The following is a 24755-nucleotide window of genomic DNA, read 5'->3' on the forward strand; positions in this document are numbered from 1 at the left end:
GGATAAGCTGAATCATCTCTGAACAATTTCTGGACTACATTTTAAATTCCATTTGTTTTTGGCTATAGTTTTTATGAAAAATTACGATAAGCTGATTTATTTCTAATTTTAGTTCTTATAATTTGATTTTTATTGAAGAATGTTATTTTTGTTGACTTAAATTCATAACTGATTCATGAATTAGTTTAAAAGGTTATAAAATTCTGTATCATGTTTGACAGTCAATTATGGGATTAAATTGTAGATTCTTTGTTTTGTGCAGCAAGTAAGTATATTATTGGTGACCTATAACATCACTATTGGTTTCATAAAAAAGAAACCTGTGGCAGTTTTAGGAGAAAAATACCATTAAGGTAGATACATTAGATACATGTATTATAAAAGCACAAATTTTATGGTTTACTTTTTTTTTTCCTAAGTGGACCTTCCACTCCCAAGAATTATTTAACGTCTGAAATGAATAATTCTGAAGTGGTTGATAAGGAAGTTCAGGAAAGTTCAGGTAAGTTATTGTTTATTTTCTGCTGTCTTGATTTTTATGGCATTATGCATATGGAGTAAAGTGTGCTATGTTTTGTTTAAATTATCATCAATGGCAAATGTGTATTGAGGATTCACTCTTAAGAACATTACCATATGTTCAGAGATTTGTAAGACCTTATACTTAGGTGAGAGAGAAAGAGGGAGGGAAACAAGAATCAGAAAAAGAATGAGAGATGAGTGACAGTTCTTTCTGTGAAGTGGGATATAATGAAATAATTGGCACTTAAGATATCTACCTTAGTATTTAAAAATGTAAGGCTAAGGGGCCAGCCTTGTGGCAGAGTGGTTAAGTTCGTGTGCTCCGCTTCGGTGGCCCAGAGTGTCACCGGTTCGGATCCTGGGCGTGGACATGGTACTGCTCAATAGGCCCTGCTGAGGTGGCATCCCACATGCCACAAGTTGAAGGACGCACAACTAAAATATACAACTATATACTGGGGGGTTTTGGGGAGAAAAAGCGAAAAAAAAAAAAAGATTGGCAACAGTTGTCAGCTCAGGTGCTGATCTTTAAGAAAAAAGTGTTAAGCTGATAAGGGTATAAATGAAGCAAGATTAGCCATGTTTTGTTGATTAATGAAGCTGAGTGATGGCTATATCAGGTTCATTATACTATTTTCTCTATTTTGAATATGTTTGAAACTTTCCCATAATAAAGTTTTAAAAATGCCTTTTAATAGAGAGTTTTGTAATTTTTTATGCCATTAAGAAAAGAATGTAAAAGAATATGCCATTAAGAAAAGCACAGAAAGGATGCGTGCTTGGAATATAATCTGTTATACTGTTTTTTGTTTCTTAATTTGCTAATTCTTTTTCCTTTTAAATTCTTTTTTCTCCCTGTGTTTAGATTTATTTTATTCTTTTTCTCCTCTAAGTTGAATGCTTTCTATATTTATTTTTTTCTTTTTATTTGGTAAAGAAAAAGCAGTGAATGTTCCTGAGTATAGTTTTGGCTTAATTTTATAGTTTTTTTTTTTTTTTTACATAATGTTTTTGTAGTAGCATACTCTAAATTATAGTGATTTTTCTTTGACCCAGCAGTTATTTAAAAGAACATATTAGTCAAGAGCTTTGGTCTCCAGAGTCAGGAACCTGGGATTGAATCCAGTTCTATCACTTGTTACCTATATTATCTTGAGTAAGAAGTTTCAGTGTTTTTAGATTCAGGTTTCTTACCTATAAAATGGTGAAATCAGTTCCTATCCCATAGATGGATCTAAGGATGAATACACATTCCTTGCTTAGTTTAATACCTGACATGTGATAAATATGCAACGTTGGCCGTTAGTCTAAGTAAAGTTGTGTTTTGTTTTGCTCTTTGTTGATAATTTCTAGTTTCGTTTTATTGATCTAGGGAACTTTGGCTTGTGTTATTTATTCTTTGAATTTATTGAAGTTTTTTTTGTGTTCTAGAGCATACTTAGAACACATAAGCCTCATGGAAGAATAAAAATCTTGAAAAAGAATGTAATCTTTTTTGTGTATAGATAAGGATTTAAAAATATACATATCCACTCATAATTTTGTTGATAATATAAGTGGATATGCATTTTTGAATATACTTTGAATATTTATGGAATTTTAAAATATTTATGGAATATTGTGGAATACTTACTATATTTTCTTCTAGGAGCTAGGGATGTAGGTAGTAGTGATGAAGTTTCTGCCCTCCTGGAGCTTACTTTCTATGGGAGGCCAGGATGAAAGACAGTAAAAAAAGATAGCAGAACTTAGAAGTTGTTGGATATTGAGAGTAGAAAAATAAGGCAGGGATTTTGGGCTGGGAAATGGGGGTTATATATTTAGGTGGATTGGCAGAAAAGGCCTCAGTGAGGAATTGATCATTTGGGCAAAGATATAAAAGAGATGAGAAAACAAATCAAGCAGCTCTTTGGGGAAGTAGTGCCCCAGACATAGGGAAGATCAAGGGCAAAGTTTCTGATATGATAAAGAGTCTTTTCTGATCCAGAAACACAGAGGAGACTAGGAGGGCTAGAGCAGAGGAAGAGAGGGATAGAGTAGGAGGAGATGATGTCATGAGGTAACAAGAATGAAAGATCACATAGGATATTAAAGGCTATTGTAAGGATTTTTGGCTTTTATTAAGAGAGATGGGAAGCCCTTAGAGGGTTATGAGCAGAGGAGAGCCATGACAGACCTGGAAACAGAAGCACTGTGGCTGCTGTGTGAGGGATGAACTGAGGAGTTTGAAGGGACTAGTATAAGGTTGGAAGCAGGGAGGCCAGTTGGTGGGATAGTAATACTCCGAGTGATGGCGGCTTGGACTAGAGTGATATCAGTGGAAGGTGGAGAGCGGTAGTAGAATTTTAGGTATTTTTGGAGGTAGAGTCAACTAGATTTTCTGATGGGTGGGATATGGGGGTAAGAGAAAGAGGTATCAAGGATAATTTGAAAATTTTTGGCCTGAGCACCTGAAAGAATGGCTTTGCTGTTACTTGATTTGGAGACTGCTAGGGAAGGAGCAGATTTTGGGGAAAAGACCAGGATCTTAGATTTGGAGGTGTTACATTTGACACTATTCCGATCCTTTGTATCCTTACTTTTGATTTGTGAAGTCTGTTAAGGACTGCCAGAATTGCAGTAAAGTGCTTCCTTGCAATGGTCGGTCTCTTTCTCCTTCTGTTTCCTGCAGTGTTTGCTTTGTATGTTTCAGCACTATTATTGAGCATGTAAGCCTTCATAGGGAATGTACCTGCTTCGGTCAGATTTATCTCTTGATCCTATTAAAATGCTTTTACCTTGTAGTCTGTTTTGTTGGATATTAATATTGTGACCCCTGCTTTCTTTTGATTTGTTGTTTCGTAGATCTTTGTTCGTCCTTTCACTTAACCTTTCTTACAGAACTAAAACAAAGTGGCTTAGAAATAGCATGTGATTGAATTTTTATTTTTAACTGGCTCTATCAGTATTTTTTCCTTTAGTGTTTAGCACATTTATACTTATTGTCATAACAGATATGCTTGTTACCTCTTTGTAAAGTTGGTAGACATTCTCACATAGGATCACAAGGACTCAGGAATTTTTTTTTTAAACACAGTGAACAACCAGTTGAATAGTAAAAATAGTCTTGATTCATAATCCATTTTCCTTTAAACTATCTGGCTATTGCTCTTTTGACTCACCATATCTAATGCTTATGAGTAGAAAATTTGAAGCCAGCCTTACTTCTTTTTTCCATTGTAGATAACGTGTTTTCTTTCATTTCCATGCTCTTAGGATTCTTTAATCTTTGAAATTGGAGAGTTGTCTCTGTGTTGCTTTTTTTGAAATAATTTCAGACTTACCCAGAAATTCCTTATCCTCTTCATCCAGATTCCAGAGTTGTCAACATTTTACAACATTTGTTCCATCTCCCTCCCTACTTCCCCTACATATATGTTTATGCATGTTTATTATAATTAGCCTTTTCTGAACTATTTGAGAGCAAGCTGCCTCAACTCTAGAATCAGTTATTTCTCCTAAGGAACCTGGTTTGTTTTAAGTGGAGGATGGCATTTAGAAACCCAGATCTGGGCACTCAGTGTGCTCGTTACTGGGATATCATTGCTTATAGGCTCTCTCAGTGGACTGAGATAGGAAATAGATACACACACATATATATATGTACACCATACATACACAACCATTTGTATCTATTTCTGTGAATTCAAGAAATCTTGAATTCACGTCGGTATCTCCAATTCTAGTCCAACACCTTTGACTTTCCCTTTTCTGTTTTTATAAACCCCTTCTCTGATAGTGAGAAAGGTGGCTCCCATTATCTTCAGTATATTTACTTATTTGCTTTGTTCCTTCTCTGCCTCCAAGGCGTACTGCTATGTGAAAGTTTTCAGAGAATATCCCGCTCTACTTGTTCTAGTGGGGATTGCATGGGAAATTGGAACTTTTTTTGATAACAGCTTTATTGAGGTATATTTCACATAGCATGCAGTTAACCCATTTATAGTATGTAATTCAGTGGTATGCAGCCATCACCACAATAAATTTTAGAAGATTTTCATCACCCCAAGAAAGAAATTCCATATTCTTTAGCAGGTACCTTCCATTTCATCACCTTTCACATCCCCCATGTCGAGGCATCCACTAATCTACTTTTTTTTTTTTTTTAATTTGCGAAAAGTAATTTAATCCCAGCTCTTGCCCACATCTGTGTCCCTATCTTCATATACTGTGTCCCTTGTACAAAGTGCCACGGTCGATTTTGAGCATCTCTTGTTCAGTTTCGGGTGTCTCTTTCCCAATGCCTTTCGTCATCCATTCCTGTTGAAGTCCCTCTTACTCTAAGCCAGGAAAACAATTCTCTTGCTCTTTGCTTGATTTGTGCATGTAAATGCAGGTTTCATGATCTACATTTAACAGCCAAAAAGAAAAAAAAGAAAGAAAGAAAAGAACCCCACGTGGTACAAAGACTGGAAACCACTGAGGAAAGATTGGAGTGTTTATCTCATGCAGGGCCCCAAATATCTGATCCCTCTTTTTTGCAATTGTCACTATAGGTAGCGTTTTCATAAAAGCAATTTTTTTTAAATTAAGATTATGATAGATTACAACCTTGTGAGATTTCAGTAGTACATTATTGTTAGTCATGTTGTGGGTACACCACTTTACCCTTTGTGCCCTTCCCCCACCCCACTTTTCCCTGGTAACCACCAATCAGTTCTCCTTGTCTATATGTTAACTTCCACCTATAAGTGGAGTCATATAGAGTTCGTCTTTCTCTGTCTGGCTTATTTCACTTAACATAATACCGTCAAGGTCCATCCATGTTGATGCGAATGGAACAATTTTGTCCTTTTTTATGGCTGAGTAGTATTCCATTGTGTATATATACCACATCTTCTTTGTCCAATCATCAGTTTCTGGGCATTTAGGTTGGTTCCACGTCTTGGCTATTGTAAATAATGCTGTGATGAACATAGGGGTGCATGGGACTCTTGGGATTGCTGATTTCAGGTTCTTAGGATAGATACCCACTAGTGGGATGGCTGGGTCATAGGGTATTTCTATTTTTAACTTTTTGAGAAATCTCCATACTGTTTTCCATAGTGGTTGCACTAGTTTGCATTCCCACCAACAGTGTATGAGGGTTCCTTTTTCTCCATAATCTCTCCAACATTTGTCACTCTTGGTTTTGGATATTTTTGCCAATCTAACGGATGTAAGGTGGTATCTTAGTGTAGTTTTGATTTGCATTTCCCTGATGATTAGTGATGATGAACATCTTTTCATGTGTCTATTGGCCATGCTTATATCTTCTTTGGAGAAATGTCTGTTCATGTCCTCTGCCCATTTTTTGATCGGGTTGTTTGTTTTTTTGTTGTTAACCTGTGTGAGTTCTTTGTATATCATGAAAATTAACCCTTTGTCGGATAAGTAGCTTGTAAATATTTTTTCCCAATTAGTGGGCTGTTTTTTTGTTTGAATCCTGTTTTCCCTTGCCTGAAGAAGCTCTTTAGTCTGATGAAGTCCCATTTGTTTATTCTTTCTATTGTTTCCCTCAACTGAGGAGTTATAGTGTCCAAAAAGATTCTTTTGAAACTGATGTCAAAGAGTGTACTGCCTATATTCTCTTCTAGAAGACTTATTGTTTCAGGCCTAATCTTTAGGTCTTTGATCCATTTTGAGTTTATTTTTGTGAATGGTGAAAAAGAATGGTCAATTTTCAATCTTTTGCATGTGGCTGTCCAGTTTTCCCAGCACCATTTGTTGAAGAGACTTTCTTTTCTCCATTGTAGGCCCTCTGCTCCTTTGTCAAAGATTAGCTGTCCATAGATGTGTGGTTTTATCTCTGGGCTTTCAATTCTGTTCCATTGATCTGTGCACGTGTCTTTGTACCAGTACCATGTTGTTTTGATCACTGTAGCTTTGTAGTATCTTTTGAAATCGGGGATTATGATGCCTCCGGCTTTGTTTTTCTTACTCAGGATTGCTGTAGCAATTCGTGGTCTTTTGTTGCCCCATATGAATTTTAGGATTCTTTCTTCAATTTCTGTAAAGAATATCATTGAGATTCTGATTGGGATTGCATTGAATCTGTAGATTGCTTTAGGTAGTATGGACATTTTAACTATGTTTATTCTTGAATCCATGTGCATGGAATGTCTTTCCATCTCTTTCTGTCGTCATCAATTTCTTTCAAGAAAGTCTTGTAGTTTTCATTGTATAAATCTTTCACTTCCTTGGTTAAATTTATCCCAAGGTATTTTATTCTTTTCGTTGCGATTGTGAATGGGATTGCGTTCTTGAGTTCTTTTTCTGTTAGTTCATTGTTAGTGTATAGAAATGCTTCTGATTTATGTATGTTGATATTATACCCTGCAACTTTGCTGTAGCTCTTGATTATTTCTAATAGTTTTCCTATGGATTCTTTGCGGTTTTCTATACATAAGATCATGTCGTCTGCAAACAGTGAGAGTTTTACTTCTTCATTCCCTTTTGGATTCCTTTTATTTCTTTCTCCTGCCGAATTGCTCTGGCCAACACCTCCAGTACTATGTTGAATAGGAGTGGTGAAAGTGGGCACCCTTGTCTTGTTCCTGTCCTCAGAGGGATGGCTTTCAGTTTTTGTCCGTTGAGTATGATGTTGGCTGTGGGTTTGTCATATATGGCCTTTATTATGTTGAGGTACTTTCCTTCTATACCCATTTTATTGAGGGTTTTTATCATAAATGGATGTTGGATCTTGTCGAATGCTTTCTCTGCATCTATTGAGATGATCATGTGGTTTTTGTTTCTCATTTTATTAATGTAGTGTATCACATTGATTGACTTGCGGATGTTGAACCATCCCTGTGTCCCTGATATAAATCCCACTTGATCATGGTGTATAATCTTTTTGATGTATTGCTGTATTTGGTTTGCCAGAATTTTGTTGAGGATTTTTGCGTCTATGTTCATCAGTGATATCGGCCTGTAGTTCTCCTTCTTTGATCTCTATAGATTTACTTACTCTGAACAGGGCAATTAGATTTTATGGTCACTAGAGTTTCTTCCAAGCCAGCAGTTTTATAAAGTATTTAATTTAGTCATTCTTAACAATCTTTTGCTATCATGGATTCATTTGAGAATGTAGTGAAAGCTTAGACCTACTTTTCAGAAAATGCATATTTCATACAAAATTGTATCAAAAATTTTAGGTAATTCACGGACATTAATTGTTGTTCCAGTTACATATTACTGCATCCTCAAAACTTAGTGGCTTACTACAAGAATTGATTTATCACTCATGGTTCCATGGGTTGACTTGACTTAGCTGAGCAGTTCTCTCTTGGGCTCTCTCATGTGTTTGTAGTTAAATACAAGCTGCTGAGTCTGGAGTCATTTGAAAATTCAGCGAGGCTGTAAGTCCAGGGTGACTTCTTCACTTAGATATTTGCCACCCAGCCAGGGTGAATGGAACAATCGAGGGCTGGCCAAAAATCTCTTTTCCTTTGCATGGCCTTTCCACATGGTTCACTTGGGTGTCCTCACAACATGGGTCTTAGAGTAGTCAGTCCTCATATATGGTCGCTATCTTTCCCCAGAGTGAAGTTCTAAGAGACTCAGGTTGAACCTTCATATCTTCTTAGTACTTAGCCTTCAAAGTCCCAGAATGTCATTTCTGCTGCAGTTTGTTAGTCTAGCAAGTCTTTAAGGCCAGCAGAGATTCAAGAAGGAGGGAGTTAGACTCTACCTCTTGATAGAGAACAACATTTGTGCCTGGGAAAGGAAAGAACTGATGGCAGTTAAGTGTACATGCTATTTACCACACTGAAGTGGAGAACCCCTGACCTAATTGGCGGCACACTGCTAAATTCAGTCCAGTTGTACTATTTTAGAACTTTAAGGATCATACATTACATTATTAGCATATTAATTGTTCCTTATCACAACCTGCATTTTTATCCACCTGGTGGCTTATTTCACCTGAAGTCCACCAGCAATAGAAAACCTGTTTTTGTTATTTTTAACTATTATGCTCTTTAGATATCGTCATTGTAGCAAAATCTAGAGAAATGTTACACTGTTTTTCATTAGTCTTTATTCCGTAGCAGTGAAAAGCCAAAGGAGTAATAAAATGTATTATCAGAACAAATTTTACTTAAAATGCCTACACTGAAGTTGACTAGGTAACATACTGTATTTAACTCACCATGAAATTAGCAGCCATTGCTCATGATATTATCTTTTGCCTTTTTCAGATGACTCAAGAGTAAAAGGATCTAAAGTAACACTAGAGAACAAAATACATTACAAAATAGGTAAGATTATTTCTCTCCTTATGTATTTTCATAATGTAAAACTTCTGTTTATGTATGTAACTTAATTTTTCTCAAGCAAGGGGGAAATATTATTTGGGTTAATTGGCAGATAAATTAAAACCACAAATTTAGTTTTCATTAATTTTGCAGTAAATCATAGGCCACTGAGTTTCTTTATTGTCCATTTATAAATCCTGTGGCCCTCTCAGTATTTGCTCCATAATAGGGAGCATGATCCCACTTAGGCTAAAAAGCCAGGGTGGAGAATTCTGTAAAATATAACTGTGATATAGATGGTGTCCCTGGCAACTTCTCCTCCCATTTTTATACAGTTTACTTCTAAACAGAGCACTATCTAGGACAGGTAAGTAGGCAAAGCTGGGAGTTGTGGAACTCACGGAGAGGCCCGTGTGAGGATTAAAACACCATGGTTTCCAAAGATATGTTTGCCAGTCAAGATTCATGGGACCTCCCATCTTTTTGGGATTGGAGTGGCTTTTTATGTTTCTCCCTGTACTTGAAGCTGTGAGTATTCTGTGCTTGTACCTGAAGAGAACCAGAAGGAGTGAAACTTTCTCTCATCGCTTCAACCAAAAACTCACATCTTGTCAGTTATATTTTGTGCACCCATATGAAGAGAGACTGCTCAATGCTTAATGCCTGTCTTGGAGTGGAATGTTGACTAGAGTCAGGAGTAGGCAAAGAGAGATAAAACCATCCCTGAGCAGGGGCTCCAGCAACCAGAGAGAGGAAACTCAAGCATTATGCCTGAGAACAGTGGCAACTTCTGGTGAGCTAGAAATTTTTAGTAGATGGATAACAATTTTCAGAAGAAATAAGAGCACTTTAAGAGATTCCCTTATAGCATAGAAGACTTTCTGGTACTAAAAATCATAATTTTTCAGTTTAAAAAGTCAGTAGATGAACTGAAAGTAGAGATAGTCACTGTTGAGAGCTGAATTAGTAGCTGGTGTTGACATGGAAGAAAGTCCTCAGAGCAGAAATACAAAAAGATGGAAACCACGATGAAAAATGATATGCAGTGGAAACATGGAGACAGCAGATAAAACATGCAAATAATAGGATTTCCAGAAAAAAGAAACAGATAAAGGAGAGAAAACAGTTAAAGAAAGCTTCCCTAGATTAAAGGTACGCTTTAATCTGCAGTTTGAATGATTTTACCAACTGTCTGTCAGAAGTAATGAAAAATATATACCTCTAAATGTAAGTTAATAAAATTCCTAAATTTCAAGAATAGAAGCTTCCAGACAGAAGGATAAAGTTACATATAAAGGAAAAAAAATGACTAGCACTATGCATCTGTGTAACACTGGAAGAATAAGATCGTATCTATAGCCTACTTTCAGAAATATATTACAATGCAATAATCTTATACCCAGCCAAGATATCTTTCTTTCTAAGTGAATTTATTTTGCAGTTAATGCAAGATTGAGTTTAGTATCTTCCATGTATAATACCCATGTGTGGTGTTCTAACCAAGTATCATATAAATCAGAACTAAGTCCAAAGAGAGGAAACAGTAGTGAGGAATGATTCTTGGAATGTATGTCGATAATTTAAATAAAGTCTTTGTTTTCTGTTGTTTTGTACCAAATTACCACAAATTTAGTGGCCTAGACTACACATATTTATGGTTCCATGGTTTCCGTGGATCAGGAGCCCAGGCATAATAGATTAACTGGGTCCTCTGTTCAGGGATCTCACAGACAGCAACCAAAAGTGTCAGCCTCGGCTGTTGTCTCATCTGAGGCTTGAGGTCCTCTTCCAAGGTCATGTGGACGTTCGCAGAATTCAGTTCCTTGAAATTGTAGGACTGAGGTACTTGTTTTCTTGCTGGCTGTCAGCAATAGGCCTCTACTCTTCATCTTCTAGAGGCCACTTGTAGTTCTTACCACATGAACTTTTCCTTAGGCCCCTTCACTGTATGATAACTTGCTTCTTCAAAGTCAGCAAGGAAGGATTTCTCACTGTTTCTGCTAGATAGTATCTTGTATGTATAATATCATGTATTGTCATATATATAATCATGAGGTAATCACAGGAGTGACTTTGCATATTCTATTGATGAGGAGAAAGTCACAGGTCCCATCCTAAAGCAGGAGACTGTAGAAGGGGGTGATTGATTACCTTAGGATGCTGATTACCTTAGGATGTGTCAGCTACTTAATGTTAATGTAATTGGGGATTTATAAGTGCTAGTTAAAGATTTTTGTAATAATACCTTGAAATCCAGACCGTCTTAACAGAACTTGGTATAATAGGGACGAGAGTAGGGGTCAAAAATGGGGTAATAAAAGTAGTCTAAAAGTTTGCTTTTACCAAATGAGAAAAAGGAGAGGATAGCATATCTTGGTAAGGGATATAGTTTTTAATATAATCGTGGAGAAATAAGAGTTTGATGTTTAAATGTCAGGAGTGGGTAGGTAACTAATACTAGAGTGCAGAAGCACAGCAAAACTTTGAAATGGCCAAGGGGAGGAGGGAGAAAAGAAATGATCATTTGATCAAACCAAAAAAATGAGGAGAAAGAAGAATCACTAATGTAGAATAACTAGTAAATATAAAGTAAGATGGACAGAATAAAAGGAAGCCTGTTACTTGTTTACACTAAGAGAGTCTGAATGGGTTGAATTCCTCTAATAAGATAGACTATCAGATTTGGTTAAACAGTGCAAACTGACCTATATGTTTATAAGAAACACTTAAGACAATTTTTAAAATAAAAGATTGTCAAAGAATTAGGTATGCTAATGTAAACGAAAATAAAATAGTGCCATTTTAATATTAGGCAAAGTGGAATTTAGTGTTAAAATGCTAAACAGGATAAAGAAGGACATATAATGATAAAATGAACAATTTATGAGGAAAATAGAAAAATCATGAACTCTTATGCACCAAACAACCTAGCAACTAAAATATATAAATAAAAAACTAAGAAAAAGCAAGAAGATTTTTAATTAAACAATCCAGTTTGACTGGCAGATTTTAATAAACCACTTTCAGAATTGGACAGCTCTAGCAAACAAAAAATAGACAAGAACATAGGAATTTGAGTATATAGCCAACAAACTCAACTTAGTATATAGAATTTTACATTCTTCAGATAAAATGAGTGGATATGTGTTTATACACACAAAGACATGCACATGTAACTACCCTTTTTTGTTTTTGTTTTAGTAGTAAAAACTTGATTACAACACTTGTTATGGGAAATGTGACATAACGTTTTAAAAAGCAATTCTCAAATATTGTGTTTATTTTCTCAGCCTTGAAAGGTATTTCTTTTCATGATTAGCATGCCTATGTAATTTTAAGCATTTTGGTTTATGTTAAATTGTGTGTTTAATAATTTAGGTAAGCACGAAAGCCAAAATAAGAATTCAGATAAAATTTCTCTTATCTCTATTTCCCCCAAAGATCCATGAACCTATTAAAATAAATGCGTAACTACCTTTGATTTACAAATTTCCTATCGTGGAGCATTTAGGTGGTTTTCAATTTGATTTTTTCTTTCTGTTAAACAGTACTACCATGAATGTTCTTGTACATACAGCTTTGTTCAGTTTTGTGAATTTTTTTGCAAACTCATTTTCTAGAAATGAAATTTCTGAGTCAAAGAGTATTATAATAATAGGTACTTTCAAATTATCTTCAATTAGTTTACATTTCTACCTACAAGATATGAGAGTTCCTATCTACCTTTAGCATCATTAATGCTGAGTATTATCAAGTTTTTAAATCTCCCAGTCTAGTAACCTATTTTTGCTTTGGCGTTTCTTTATTAGCACAAATATATCTTAAAATTTTGTTGTAATGTTTTGTCTACAAGTATTAGTGTTCTAAAAGATGATATCAGTCTTTCCACTGCAAAATACCATCCAACTAAGCATTTATATGTGTATATTTTTGTCTAATATCTTTTTACAGTATTGCCCTCCAACACACCAAATGTTCGCAGGACCAAGAGAACACGATTGAAACCTTTGGAATACTGGCGAGGGGAGCGAATAGATTATCAGGGAAGGCCATCAGGTAAATTCCAGTTTATACTTTAATGTCTGATGATAAAAAATAATAATGAGGCTTGCTAGAGTTTATTTGTGTATGTTACATGTCAAGCACTTAGTTACATATTTACATATATTACCTCATTTAGTCATTATCTCCCAAAAATGTGACAGGAATAGATTCAAATCCAGATTTGTCTGATTAGTAAAGAGATGCTGGTTCTTCTTCTCTTTGGCAGCAATTTGAGACAGGTGTGTCACTTTGTAGAGTGTTATTATTTCTATACTATTGAATGAGATTTCTAATTGCATAAGGTGAAGCATTAGGTCAGAACATGAGAAAATTATAACTGACAGATTGTGTTCCTCATTGTTATTCTCATCCCATTTTCTCATCATATTTTTCTACAGAAATGGTAGAGAGTGCAAGAAAGTATAGTGAGTGTTATCTTAAAGTTATTTTCTTTCTTTGATGGCTATATCTAAGTCAAAGGACTAAATTCACATGTGGATTACTATAAATAGTTCATTGCTGGCCTTTGTGTTTTTTTGATTTTTAAACCTTCGCTGATGACTGTTGGTTTCAAGCATGAAAGATCATTCAGTCATGTTTCATCAGTGCTTCTGTATTTGGGATAGTAGAGTCATAAGTGAAATTGTTTGGTATTTGTATTATTTGAGTTACTTGCTGTAGAATGTAGAATCTACTGTTCTTTGATACTTTGAAAGGAAGTGTGCTGTATTAATTTGAAGAGCTTTGTTTCAAGATTTTAACTTTTTCAGGTATGATACTTTACCTTTTTTTGTCATTAAATTTCAGGAGGATTTGTGATTGGTGGAATACTGTCTCCAGACACGATATCATCTAAAAGGAAGGCAAAAGGAAGCATGGAAAAAGTCAACGAAATAGTTAATAGAAAAAGGATCTGTCTTGATAACAATGAAAGAAGTATGAACTTATTCCTAAAAGTAACTTTTAGGTTTCATTTTAAATAGCAGTGCTTTGAGAAGTAATTCTCAGCAGATTTTGAAATTTCTCTCTAAAAACTTCAGACGTAATACAATAGGGTAAATTCACTTTTTAATTTCCACTTTTTTCCCCCAAATTTTGAAAGTAAACCAATTTTATTCTTTAAAAAAAGATCATTGAGGGAGCTGGCCCCGTGACCGACTGGTTAAGTTCGTGTGCTCCACTGCAGGCGGCCCAGGGTTTCATTGGTTCGAATCCTGGGCACGGACATGGCACCACTCATCGAGCCATACTGAGGCGGCATCCAACATACCACAACTAGAAGGACCCACAACTAACAATACACAACTATGTACCTGGGGGCTTTGGAGAGAAAAACGAAAAAAATAAAATCTTTAAAAAAAATAATAATAATAAAAAAAGAGCATTAATAGCATAGTATAAAACATTTTCTCATGAGTAAATTGCCCAGTCAAATGAAGCTTACCTTTTCCATGCCCAAACTGCAGTTAAAATGGACATTTTAATGGATTCTTTCTAAAGTCTGTTGCATACTTGTGTCTCTCTGAGAGGATATGCAAAACATCATTTAACTTCTTGATGATGCAAGAGTTCAAGAGTTGTCATGTTGCAGTAAACTTACAGAAAATAAGTTTAGGATGCTTGCTTCTATATTAAATTATTGTGGTTTTTGAATTTTTATATATCAGAATGATCATTTATAAATAGGAAGAGATTGTTACGCCTCTGGCAATTTTCCTTTACCACTTGTCCACAGCTATATTTCATACTAGATATTTTTTTTTAAATTGAGAACAATTTTAAGTAAGTAGTTTGTATTTCAATGTTATTCTTTTGCAGAGAATAAATTAGTGGTAAATCTGAATATACCTCTGGGAGATCCTTTGCAGCCAACAAGGATAAGGGACCCAGAAACAAGAGAAATTATTCTCATGGGTAAGTTGGGATGATGTTGAAAATGCTTCATTCAGCAACTAGTGAGGACAAACTGCTGTCTTGATGACCAGCCCATCTATTTTCTCTTTCTCTTCCCACCTCTTTCAGAGCCAAAGCCCAATAGAGGGTCTAATTCTGTTAAGCAGCCTAAGTGAGGACTACTCTAGGGGAGCACTGATGGCAAAACTTCCAGGGGACATACAGCACCATGCATTTGTTGTCTGGGGTGCTAGTGTTGCCTCCCTAAATAGGGTCTAGGCCTTGTTTGACCAGAAGGATATATGGGGACAGGGGCTGTTTATGGGGAATTGTAGCAAGTTAGCTGGCAGACCCCAGGATACACTTACTATGAGACCAGGCAGAGATTGTAGGGAGGACTTATACAGCCTTCTGGACCTTGGAATGCCAGTAATGGTACCTGGGAACTGAAACCTTCGGGGAGGATGAATAGCAAGGGCATCAATCAGCCAAACAAATGCCAGGCTTAATTGTAAGGTCAGCACAGGTTCCTGGAAGCCTCCTGCTATATTTAATAGGCATTAAGCATTTAGTGTCTAGGAGACCATCAGAGGTCTCAAGGGATAGGCTATAGTGTGGTGGGGGTAAGTAGGTGACACTCAGCTATTTACCAACCAGGCAGTATTTACATACAGGAGATATTTATTTATTATGACTGTACCAGAGAGTACTGAGGACTAAGTCAGAGAACAAATAGGTCAAAACAGAGAGGCAGTAGTGGTATTCTTAATTAAAATGTTGGCTGTGAAATAGATTCCATTTGACATAGTAAGTAACAAAGTTATTTCTGTATTCAGATTATTTGGCAACAGAGGTAGACGTACAGAGAATTTTATTTAGTGTAGTGTCTTAACTTAAAAACATTGCTATACTGTACCAAGTGAGAAAAGTTATGACTGATGTCAGGAGTTTATCACTTTTTTTCTGTTTCTTGGGTCTATATATTTTCTGTATCCTATAGTCTTTGGGTTTACTAACTTTCCTAAATATCTAGAGAAGCAGAGTCAGAAGCTGGTGACAGAAGAATGTATTAATTATAGATCTGGAAATGTTTGTAAGTAAAAGGGAAATTCAAAAGTGAGATAGTAATTTGTGAGCAACTCTGGTTACTTAGAGCCTTTACTTGATAAAGAAAAGTCTTGTTATTTAATAATCAGTCAAGCAAGCACAAAAGAATCTATTGTCATGATGATGATACCTTTGTATTGGGGGCTATGTTAGACTTTTTAAAGATAATGGTATTCTTTCTTGTCTCTTAGCTAATTTTATTTTCTGTCTGAGCTATAATAGAAATAATAATACTGCCATTATTATTATTAATAGCTAAGATTTACCTAATACTTACATTTGTGTGACAGTATTTTAAATATCTTACACACATTAACTCACTAGATATTCACAACTCTAACATAGATGAACTATTATCCCATCTTATAGAAAAGGAAGTGGAGGCACTGAGAGGATATGCTTGCCTAAGGTCACACAGTTTGTAAGACAGACAGGATTTGACCTCTGGCATTCTACCTCATGAGTCAATTATCTTAATTACTTCTGTTTTTCTAAGGCAGGTTTATATCTAGAAATAACTTTATTGTATATATGTATGTATATGTTATATCATTGAGCAATATTATTGCTATTGTTTTATTTTTATATTTGTATTTTTCCCCTAGATCTTGTAAGGCCACGAGATACATATCAATTTATTGTTGAACATGGTGAGTTGAAAGTATATAAAACATTGGATACACCTTTTTTTTCTACTGGAAAATTGATATTAGGACCACATCAAGAAAAGGGAAAGCAGCATGTTGGTTCAGATATTTTGGTGAGTATATTTTTCCATATATTTATGTTTGCTATTGATACAACTCTGATTTATTGGGTTCGATGAGGCATTAAAGATTCTATTTCCTCTGAAATGATATCTTATTACTATAGTGCACAGAGAATTTTTTTATTTATTAAATCTGTTTAAATCAGTCATCCAACAGTTATTTAAAAGTATATATTCTGTGTGTAGCAGTGTAACCTTGAGATTCACAAGTTTACGGAATGGTTGTTAGTTAAAAGAATCTTAGAATATAGGTTTGCAAACAAATCATTAAAGTTTAGAGCTGGATGGGATTATAGAAATTGTCTAAATCTCATTTCTCCTTCCATGCAGTTTAGCAATAAAGAGATTAAAAGACTTCTTCAAAATCATGTACCTAGTTAGCAGCAGACTGAAGACTAGGAGCTAGTTGCTTCGATGAGTACTAAATAATATATTATTGTATATAGCAGTATTACTGGCTAAAGTTATAACGAGATTCAAGGTGAGTCAGTCTTTGTCTCTCTGTCTTTGTCTGTCATTGGAGACACACATCCTTGCAACGTTGGTCTGAGAGAGAGAGAGAGAGAGATGTATGTATGTTATATTTCTGCATTTTGAATTTGAAAATTATAGAATTTGAAAATCACCAAATTTTAAGAATGTTTACTTAAAAATTATTACAATCTGGGGCCGGCCCGGTGGCACAGTGGTTACAGTGCGCACATTCGACTTTGGCGGCCCGGGATTTGCTGGTTCAGATCCCAGGTGCGGACATGATGCTGCTTATCAAGCCATGCTGTGGCAGGTGTCCCACATATAAAGTAAAGGAACATGGGCATGGATGTTAGCTCAGGGCCAGTCTTCCTCATGAAAAAAAAGAGGAGGATTGGCAGCAGATGTTAGCTCAAGGCTAATCTTCCTCAAAAAAAAAAAATTACAGTCTAAGGTACATTTTTCAGTAACATTTCAGGAACCTATGAAATCAAGAGTTACTGGAGTATCGCATTCAAAACAGTTCTTTTTACTGACAAAATTAAAGTAAGCTCAAATAGGACTAAAACGAATAGCATCAAGATCCTTGAGTTTATATTAACAAAGAAGGGCATATTGAGGCAAGGAAAGGAAAAGGTACACATGAGAGTCAAGAGAAAATTATTACTACAGCAGTATAACTAGAATCTGGATTTAAAATGTTTTAAAATATTCTTTAATCCAACCTTAAAATGTTACAGATCTCCAAGTATTATTAGAATAATTAAAAAAAGGGCTGGCCCCATGGCCAAGTGGTTATGTTCACGGGCTTTGCTTTGCTGGCCCGGGGTTTCACCTGTTCTGATCCTGGGTGCGGACATGGCACTGCTCATCAAGCCATGCTGAGGCAGCATCCCACATAGCACAACCAAAAGACCTACAACTAGAATATACAGCTATGTGCTGGGGGACCCTTGGGAGAAGAAGAAGAAGAAACAAGAAAAAAGAAGTTTGGCAACAGATGTTAGCTCAGGTGCCAATCTTTAAAAAAAAAAAGTAAAACTAATATATTTAACTAACTAAAGTAATTGATGATCTCTGTGTAATCATTAAAGAACAATTAATAATGAAGATAAGTCTTATGAAATGTCTTCACTGAACTAATAGCAGTTACCCATTAAACTATAATGCCTTTCTTATACAAAAGGAAATTTGAATAGTAAATATTTGAAAGTGTTTAACCTGGCTAATATTCAAAGGAATCCACATTAAAAACAAATGATATGTTGTAATTACTGACTTAGTAGAAATTATTGGGAAAAAAGTGTGTATCTTTTGATCTATGAATCTCATTTCAGAATTTTTTCCTAGGAAAATAATTTAAAAATTAGGGAAGCTGAACATATGTAGTTATTTATTGTAACATTGACAGTAATTGTAAAAATGAGAACTATTGAAATGTGCAGGAAGAAAATGGTTATATTTGTATTTTGACTTAGTAATGCGATAAACCATTATATAATAGTAAGCAGTTATATAGCACTTACACGTTTCAGATACTGTTCTAGGCATTTTTATGTTAGTTTAAGCATATTATTTTGAAGAACGCCATATAAGAAGACCTTTAGGATAAACATTTAAGCAAACTGTGCAAAACAGAAAATTCTGTCTCTGTTCTTTTCAGACTAGAAGTTAAAAATGAAAATGACAGAAACTTGAAGGAACTTTAGAAAAATAATATGTTACTACATGATTCTCGTTGATTTTTTATTTCTTCTGAATATTGACCTTAACTTTTTATAATGAAAATCAGAGTTAAACTTTCTTTTATAGTAAGGGGAGTATTTTTCCATTTTTTAAATATAACACACAGTTTTAAATATAACACACTTTTAAATATATGCTTTTGAGAAACAAAAGGCGCAAGATGGAGAATCAACATAGGCTGTTAACTGTGTCCTGCAAAATCAGTACTAGAGAATCTATATGAGAGAGAGAGAGAGGGTAGCAGTAGTAGATTTGTTAAAATCAAACCACAGAAGAATTAACAAATTAACTATGGGAATTGGTTGTGGAGCTCTCCCAGAAGAAAAGAAGAGATTAAGAAATGGAAAACATATATGGACCAGCCCCAGTGGTCTAGTGGTTAAGTTTGGCACGCTCCACCTTGGCACCTGGGGTTTGGTTCCCTGGGCATGGACCTAAACCATTTGCCTGTTAGTGGCCATGCTGTGGTGGTAGCTCACATACAAAAAGAGGAAGATTGGTAACAGATGTTAGCTCAGGGTGAATCTTTCTTAGCCAAAAAAAAGGAAATGGAAAATATAAAAGTTAAGTGATGTAGAGAACAGAAAAAAACAGGATAAGAGAGAAAAAAAACCGTATGAGCAAAGGTTGAAAATATTTGAAAAATTAGACAGTAAATGTTCTAGAAGTAAAAAAACAAAATGTCACAGCAACAAGCTTAAAGGAACCAGAGTTCCTTAGAGAAATGTCTGATTCCAGGCCTCAGGCTGAGTTTGGAATATCTTTGGCATACTTGATAGGAAACTATCAAAGACCCTTAGGATTGGGTCATAAGGTCTTAGGATCCAACTTGAAGATGCTCTCACCCAACAAAGATGTGAAAATTTGAGTATCAATAAGAATAACTTCAGTGGATTGATACACATCAGTTGTATCTAAATCCATGAATTTGTAAGACTACTACAAAAAGAAAAATGAATTTATCACTCTTGGAGAATATTCTCCAACTCATTTTGACAACCAGTATGGTAAAGGGAAATAAACATTTATTCTGCCTTTCTCATATAAACTGTACTATTAAGTAACCAAATAATAGATGAGAAAAAATTTGTCCTTGTTTGAAATACTCCAGTTAATAAATGAAAGGAACGTTAGAATGAAATATTACTATTTTGCAAACCCTTATAAACTGTTGGATCTGGGCATTGGTCATCAGTGTCTGCTAGCATCTAAAAAGAACAAAACTAGACATTATGTGCCTTCCTGATGAAAGAATACAACACTGTGAAGTAGCCTTGCCTCACCACCTGCTTAAAAAACAAAAAACAAAGAAGAAAACAACCACCACCACCTGAATTTGATAAAGCCTCTAGATCTAACTACCAATTTAGAGGAAATAAAGAATAGCAGGCCTTTCAAGTGATGCCCTGGGTTTGTAATCAGCAAAATCCAGCTGTGTTAAGATTTTTGCAACAAATTTTGCTGCTTGATTTCTTTAATAAATAAGTTGCAAGAAATAGAAAAGAGAGAACCAGGTGGAACCCTCAGATCAGGGTTTCTCAACCATGGCACTATTGACATTTTGGACTGGATAATTCTTTGTTGTCGAGAGGCTGTCCTGTGTGTTGTAGGATATTTAGAAGCATCTCTGGCCTCTACCCACTAGATTCCAATAGTATCCCTCTAGTTGTGATAATCAAAAATGTCCCCAGACATTGCCAACTCTACCCTGAGGGGCAAAATCACCACCAAATTGAGAACCACTATAGATTGAGCGATTTAAGCGATAGATCAAGCTGTCACAATGTGTGGCTCTTATTTGGATCTCCATTCAAACAAACCTTTAAAAATATGATATATAAGAGACAATTGGAAATGTAAATACTGATTTGGTATTTCATATTAAATATTTATTTATTTTTAGGTATGATGACAGTATTGTGGTCATGTTTTTAAAAAGCACCTTGATCTTTCAGTATGTGCGGAAATATTTACAGATGATTTATGATGCTGGGAATTTATTTCAAAATAATATGCATAGGGAAGTAGAGAGACTCTGAATAGGGCAGGTTGTTTGTGCTAGATATTCAGGGGAGTTCATCCTTCTATTTTTGTGTAGTTCAAAAGCCTTCTTAGTAAAATGTTTGGAGAAGTGGCGAGAGATGCGTTTAGAGAGCCAAACTCAATAGATAAGTAAGAAACACCTAGAAATATATGCTTGACTTTCTGGGTTGTGTGTTTGTTACCTTTTATCTTTTAAACTGAGTCAAATGTTTTTGGGATGTAATAAAAATTTTTTTGTTTTATTAAATTATAGAAGTACCTTTAGAACCACTTTAAGAACTTTTTTCCCATTTAGGGAGTTAGTATATCATAGTGATTAAGAACATGAATTCTATAATCAAAGTGCCAGAGTTCGTATTTTAGCTCTGCCATTTACATAGTGACCTTAGAAATTTATATCCCTTTGTCCCTCATTTTCTTCATCTGTGAAAAACTGTTAACATAGTATCTGTCTTACTGGTAAGTACATACATCAAATGAGTAAAAATAAATGTTCAGAATAGTGGCCAGCATAAAGTAAGTGCTATATAGGTGCTAGCTGCTATTGTTTTTCTGGTGTTTTATAGGCTCATTTTACAATATGGTAAGGGAAAAAAAAAGAGGAAGTAGGAGGAGGAAGGGAGGAATAATTCTCTGAGGCAAAATATTCTTGATGAGTGAATCTCAAAGTTTGAAGGCCTTACATTTTTTATTTAGTTGCCCAAAGAACAGATCATTGCCAGGGTGCTACGTATGTATAAAATATAAAATTTGCCATGTTTGAATATGGAGACCTTGATGATTCATAGATTTATCCTCTTTTACTTTCTTAATATTGATGCATTTTTAAATATATGATTTTTTTGTTTTTGTTTTTGCTCTCTCTTTGATTCATCAGTCAGATTAAGTTACATGTCCTCAGCATGTAACCTTTAAAGAGTTGTACATAAAATCTACCTATTTTTCTAGTATAGCTAAGTGATATTCTTTTACAGTGGTTCTGAATTTTCATAAGCCAGTAAATAATAAGGAAGAGTGAAAGAAATTTCTTCCTGTATTGGTTTTCTGTTGATGCTTTAACAAATTGCCACAAATTTAGTGACTTAAAACAACACCCGTTTGTTATCTCATGGCTATGTAGGTTAGAAGTCTGGCGGGCTAGGCCGAGTATTCTGTTTAAAGTACGATAAGGCTGGATCAAGATGTTGGTAGATCTCTCTTCCTCTCCAAAGGCTCCTTGGGTGAATCTCCTTTCAAGTTCATTCATGTTGTTGGCAAAATTCAGTTACATGTGGTTGTAGGGCTGAAGTTCTCATTTCCTTGCTGGCTGTTGGCCCAGGGTGTCATTCTCAGCTTCTAGAAATAGCCTACATTCCTTGTCTTATGGATGGCCTTCTTACCTTCAGTGCCAGCAATAGCACAAGTCCTTCTCATGCTTTGAATTTCTCTTGAGTTCTCTTCTGCTTTCAGCAGGAGAAATTCTCCACTTTTTGAGGGCTCATTGATTAGCTTGGGCCCACCTAGATAATCCAGGATAATCTCCCCATGTCAAGGTCTCTTTTGCCATAACATGTTCTGGAGATTAGGGTGTGGAGGTCTTTGGAGGGCCATTATTCTGCCTGTCACATTTTCTTTAACTTTCTTTGGAGTATAAATTGTGGTTCAATTTGAAATGAGATTGTAATTTTTAATTTTACAGGTTTTTTATGTTAACTTTGGTGACCTTTTATGTACCTTACATGAAACACCTTATATGATAACAACTGGTGATTCGTTCTTTGTTCCTTCAGGTAAGAATAATTAAAGACATTTTCTTTCACATAGTTAAATGTTTATATAGTTGCTCATGAGCACCATGAAAATGGAAGCCACAGTGGTCAAAATGAAGCATGATGTGACTGATGCCAAAGAAGTCTGGTATATATTTTCTTTTAATTTATCATTAGGTAAGTATTTTAGTGTTTCGATACATGAAAATTTAGCAAGAGTTGTTTATTGCTAAATATAAAAATATTTAGTTAGAGGACACGTTATATGCAGGGTAGAAGGAAAATTATTTCACCCTGAATTATCTTGAAGATATTATATAGTCAAACAGTTTTTAGCAGGTTATTTTAAACATAGAGAATAGTGTGCTTCATCAGCTATTGAAGAGCACAAGTCTTTGGGAATAGGAATTTTGATTTGTTCATTCGTTCATTTATTCATTCAACAAATGGTATTGAGAGTCTACCAAGCATAGCACTAAGAGTGTGGGATACATAAATGAATAAAACAGGCAAAAATTCCTGTGCTCTTGGAGCTTACATTCTAATGAAAGGAGATAATAATAGTAGCTGTGTTTATGTAGTCCTTTGTATGTGCTGGCACTGTTGTGGACAGTTACATTTATTAACTCCACTAATATTAGTATGTATCAATTTCTAATTTATAGGAAGTCACAGTATGGTACTGAGTGCTATAAACCTGCTTTATGTGTGGCTATTCATCTGTATTTCACTTTTGCTGCAATTTATTACCTAATTTATTTAATAATAGCATTTGCCTTTTTATAACTTCAAGATTTTATGTTAACTTAATATTTTACCTTTTATACTTACTTGTATATGCAGATGTCTGGTTTGGGGGAATCCACAGCAGTTCCAAAGTCCTAATAACGATTAGGTTCAGAGAGAGATTTTCCCTCCCTGCACCCTTGTCTGATTCATCTTTGTGTTTATTATCAGAATGATGTGAAATGAAAGAAATTTTCTTTCAAGCCTTATCTGGATCACAGGTGGTGGTTAACTCTTGGATTTTTCAGGTTATGGGATTAAATAAGTTATTTTAGGTTAGATGAATTGATTGTTTTTTTGGTACTATATACTGTAACCACCTTAGTCATGGCTAAACTTTTAATCAAATGGAAATGATTCCTATAGAAATAACTTTATTTTCTTATCACCTTGCTTCTAGGTAATTATTACAACATCAAAAACCTCCTGAATAAGGAAAGTGTTCTTCTTTTTACTCAGATAAAAAGATGAAAGATGAAGCAAAGTTTAAATATGTGTGTGTATGTATATACATATATACACATATACACAAGTTTGTATAATTGAGACATTTATCTTTGTAATTATTTGTGATGTCTTAAAATAAAATTTTTATTCAATTTTGTGTGTACTTGTGTTTGATAAACATTTCAAACTCCCATGTGTATCTTCTAATTTTTCTCTGAATATTCACATGGTCTGTAGTGATGCCCATATTCGTAGTATTTTAATAACATGAAAAGAATACCAAAATCACTGTTCCCCCATTGAAAATAAGACATTTCTTTGTCAGAAGAGATCTGATTAATATGTCCATTCATTTAAAAATCTTTCCCAAATATCAGTTTTAAGTCACTAATCATTAAATAACCCAATAATAGAGAACTGTGTTAAATGATATATGTGTATTACTTTTCTAGGACTGTTGAAACAAAATAGTACAAACTGGGTGACTTAAAACAACAGAAATTTATTGTCTCATAGTTCTGGAGGCTAGAAGTCCGAAATCAAAGTGTCGTCAGGGCCATGCTTTCTCTGAAACCTGTAGGTTTCACCACAATAATGTTTCTATACTTGGAACTGATCTTTCTATTAAAAAGGAGAGTCAGTGTGAAAGATCAGTACATAATAACTTAGTCTTTTTTCTTAATGTTACCGAACACACTGAAATATGTAGAGAACTAAAGAGATTTAGGAGAGAAAATGGTTAAATGTCAGAAACAAATTGCTAGCAGCTATTCCTGAAGTCATTTTAAGTATTGTCGTATTTTTTGTGTTCAAATATTTATTTATTTGAATTTCAGATGTAAGTCATTATATTTGATTTCTTTATAGATTACATCATGTTTACCACCCAAAGACTAGTTACCA

General features: G+C 34.8%; 1 protein-coding gene across 2 annotated transcripts in view; it reads left to right on the forward strand.

Annotated features, from left to right (window-relative positions):
- Window positions 1-24004, forward strand: part of CENPC (centromere protein C) — a 76885-nt gene extending 52881 nt beyond the window's left edge. For both annotated transcript variants that reach the window (XM_070612798.1, XM_070612797.1), the window contains exons 12-19: window positions 420-502; window positions 8742-8801; window positions 12750-12854; window positions 13650-13778; window positions 14661-14756; window positions 16448-16602; window positions 22550-22640; window positions 23806-24004. In XM_070612798.1, coding sequence (XP_070468899.1) covers window positions 420-502; window positions 8742-8801; window positions 12750-12854; window positions 13650-13778; window positions 14661-14756; window positions 16448-16602; window positions 22550-22640; window positions 23806-23876 — 790 coding nt within the window. In that variant the 3' untranslated portion in view covers window positions 23877-24004. The remainder of the gene's footprint in view (window positions 1-419; window positions 503-8741; window positions 8802-12749; window positions 12855-13649; window positions 13779-14660; window positions 14757-16447; window positions 16603-22549; window positions 22641-23805) is intronic.
- The last annotated feature ends 751 nt before the right edge of the window (window positions 24005-24755 follow it).

The sequence above is a fragment of the Equus przewalskii genome, chromosome 3 (assembly GCF_037783145.1).
Source record: "Equus przewalskii isolate Varuska chromosome 3, EquPr2, whole genome shotgun sequence".
Classification (NCBI taxonomy): domain Eukaryota; kingdom Metazoa; phylum Chordata; class Mammalia; order Perissodactyla; family Equidae; genus Equus; species Equus przewalskii.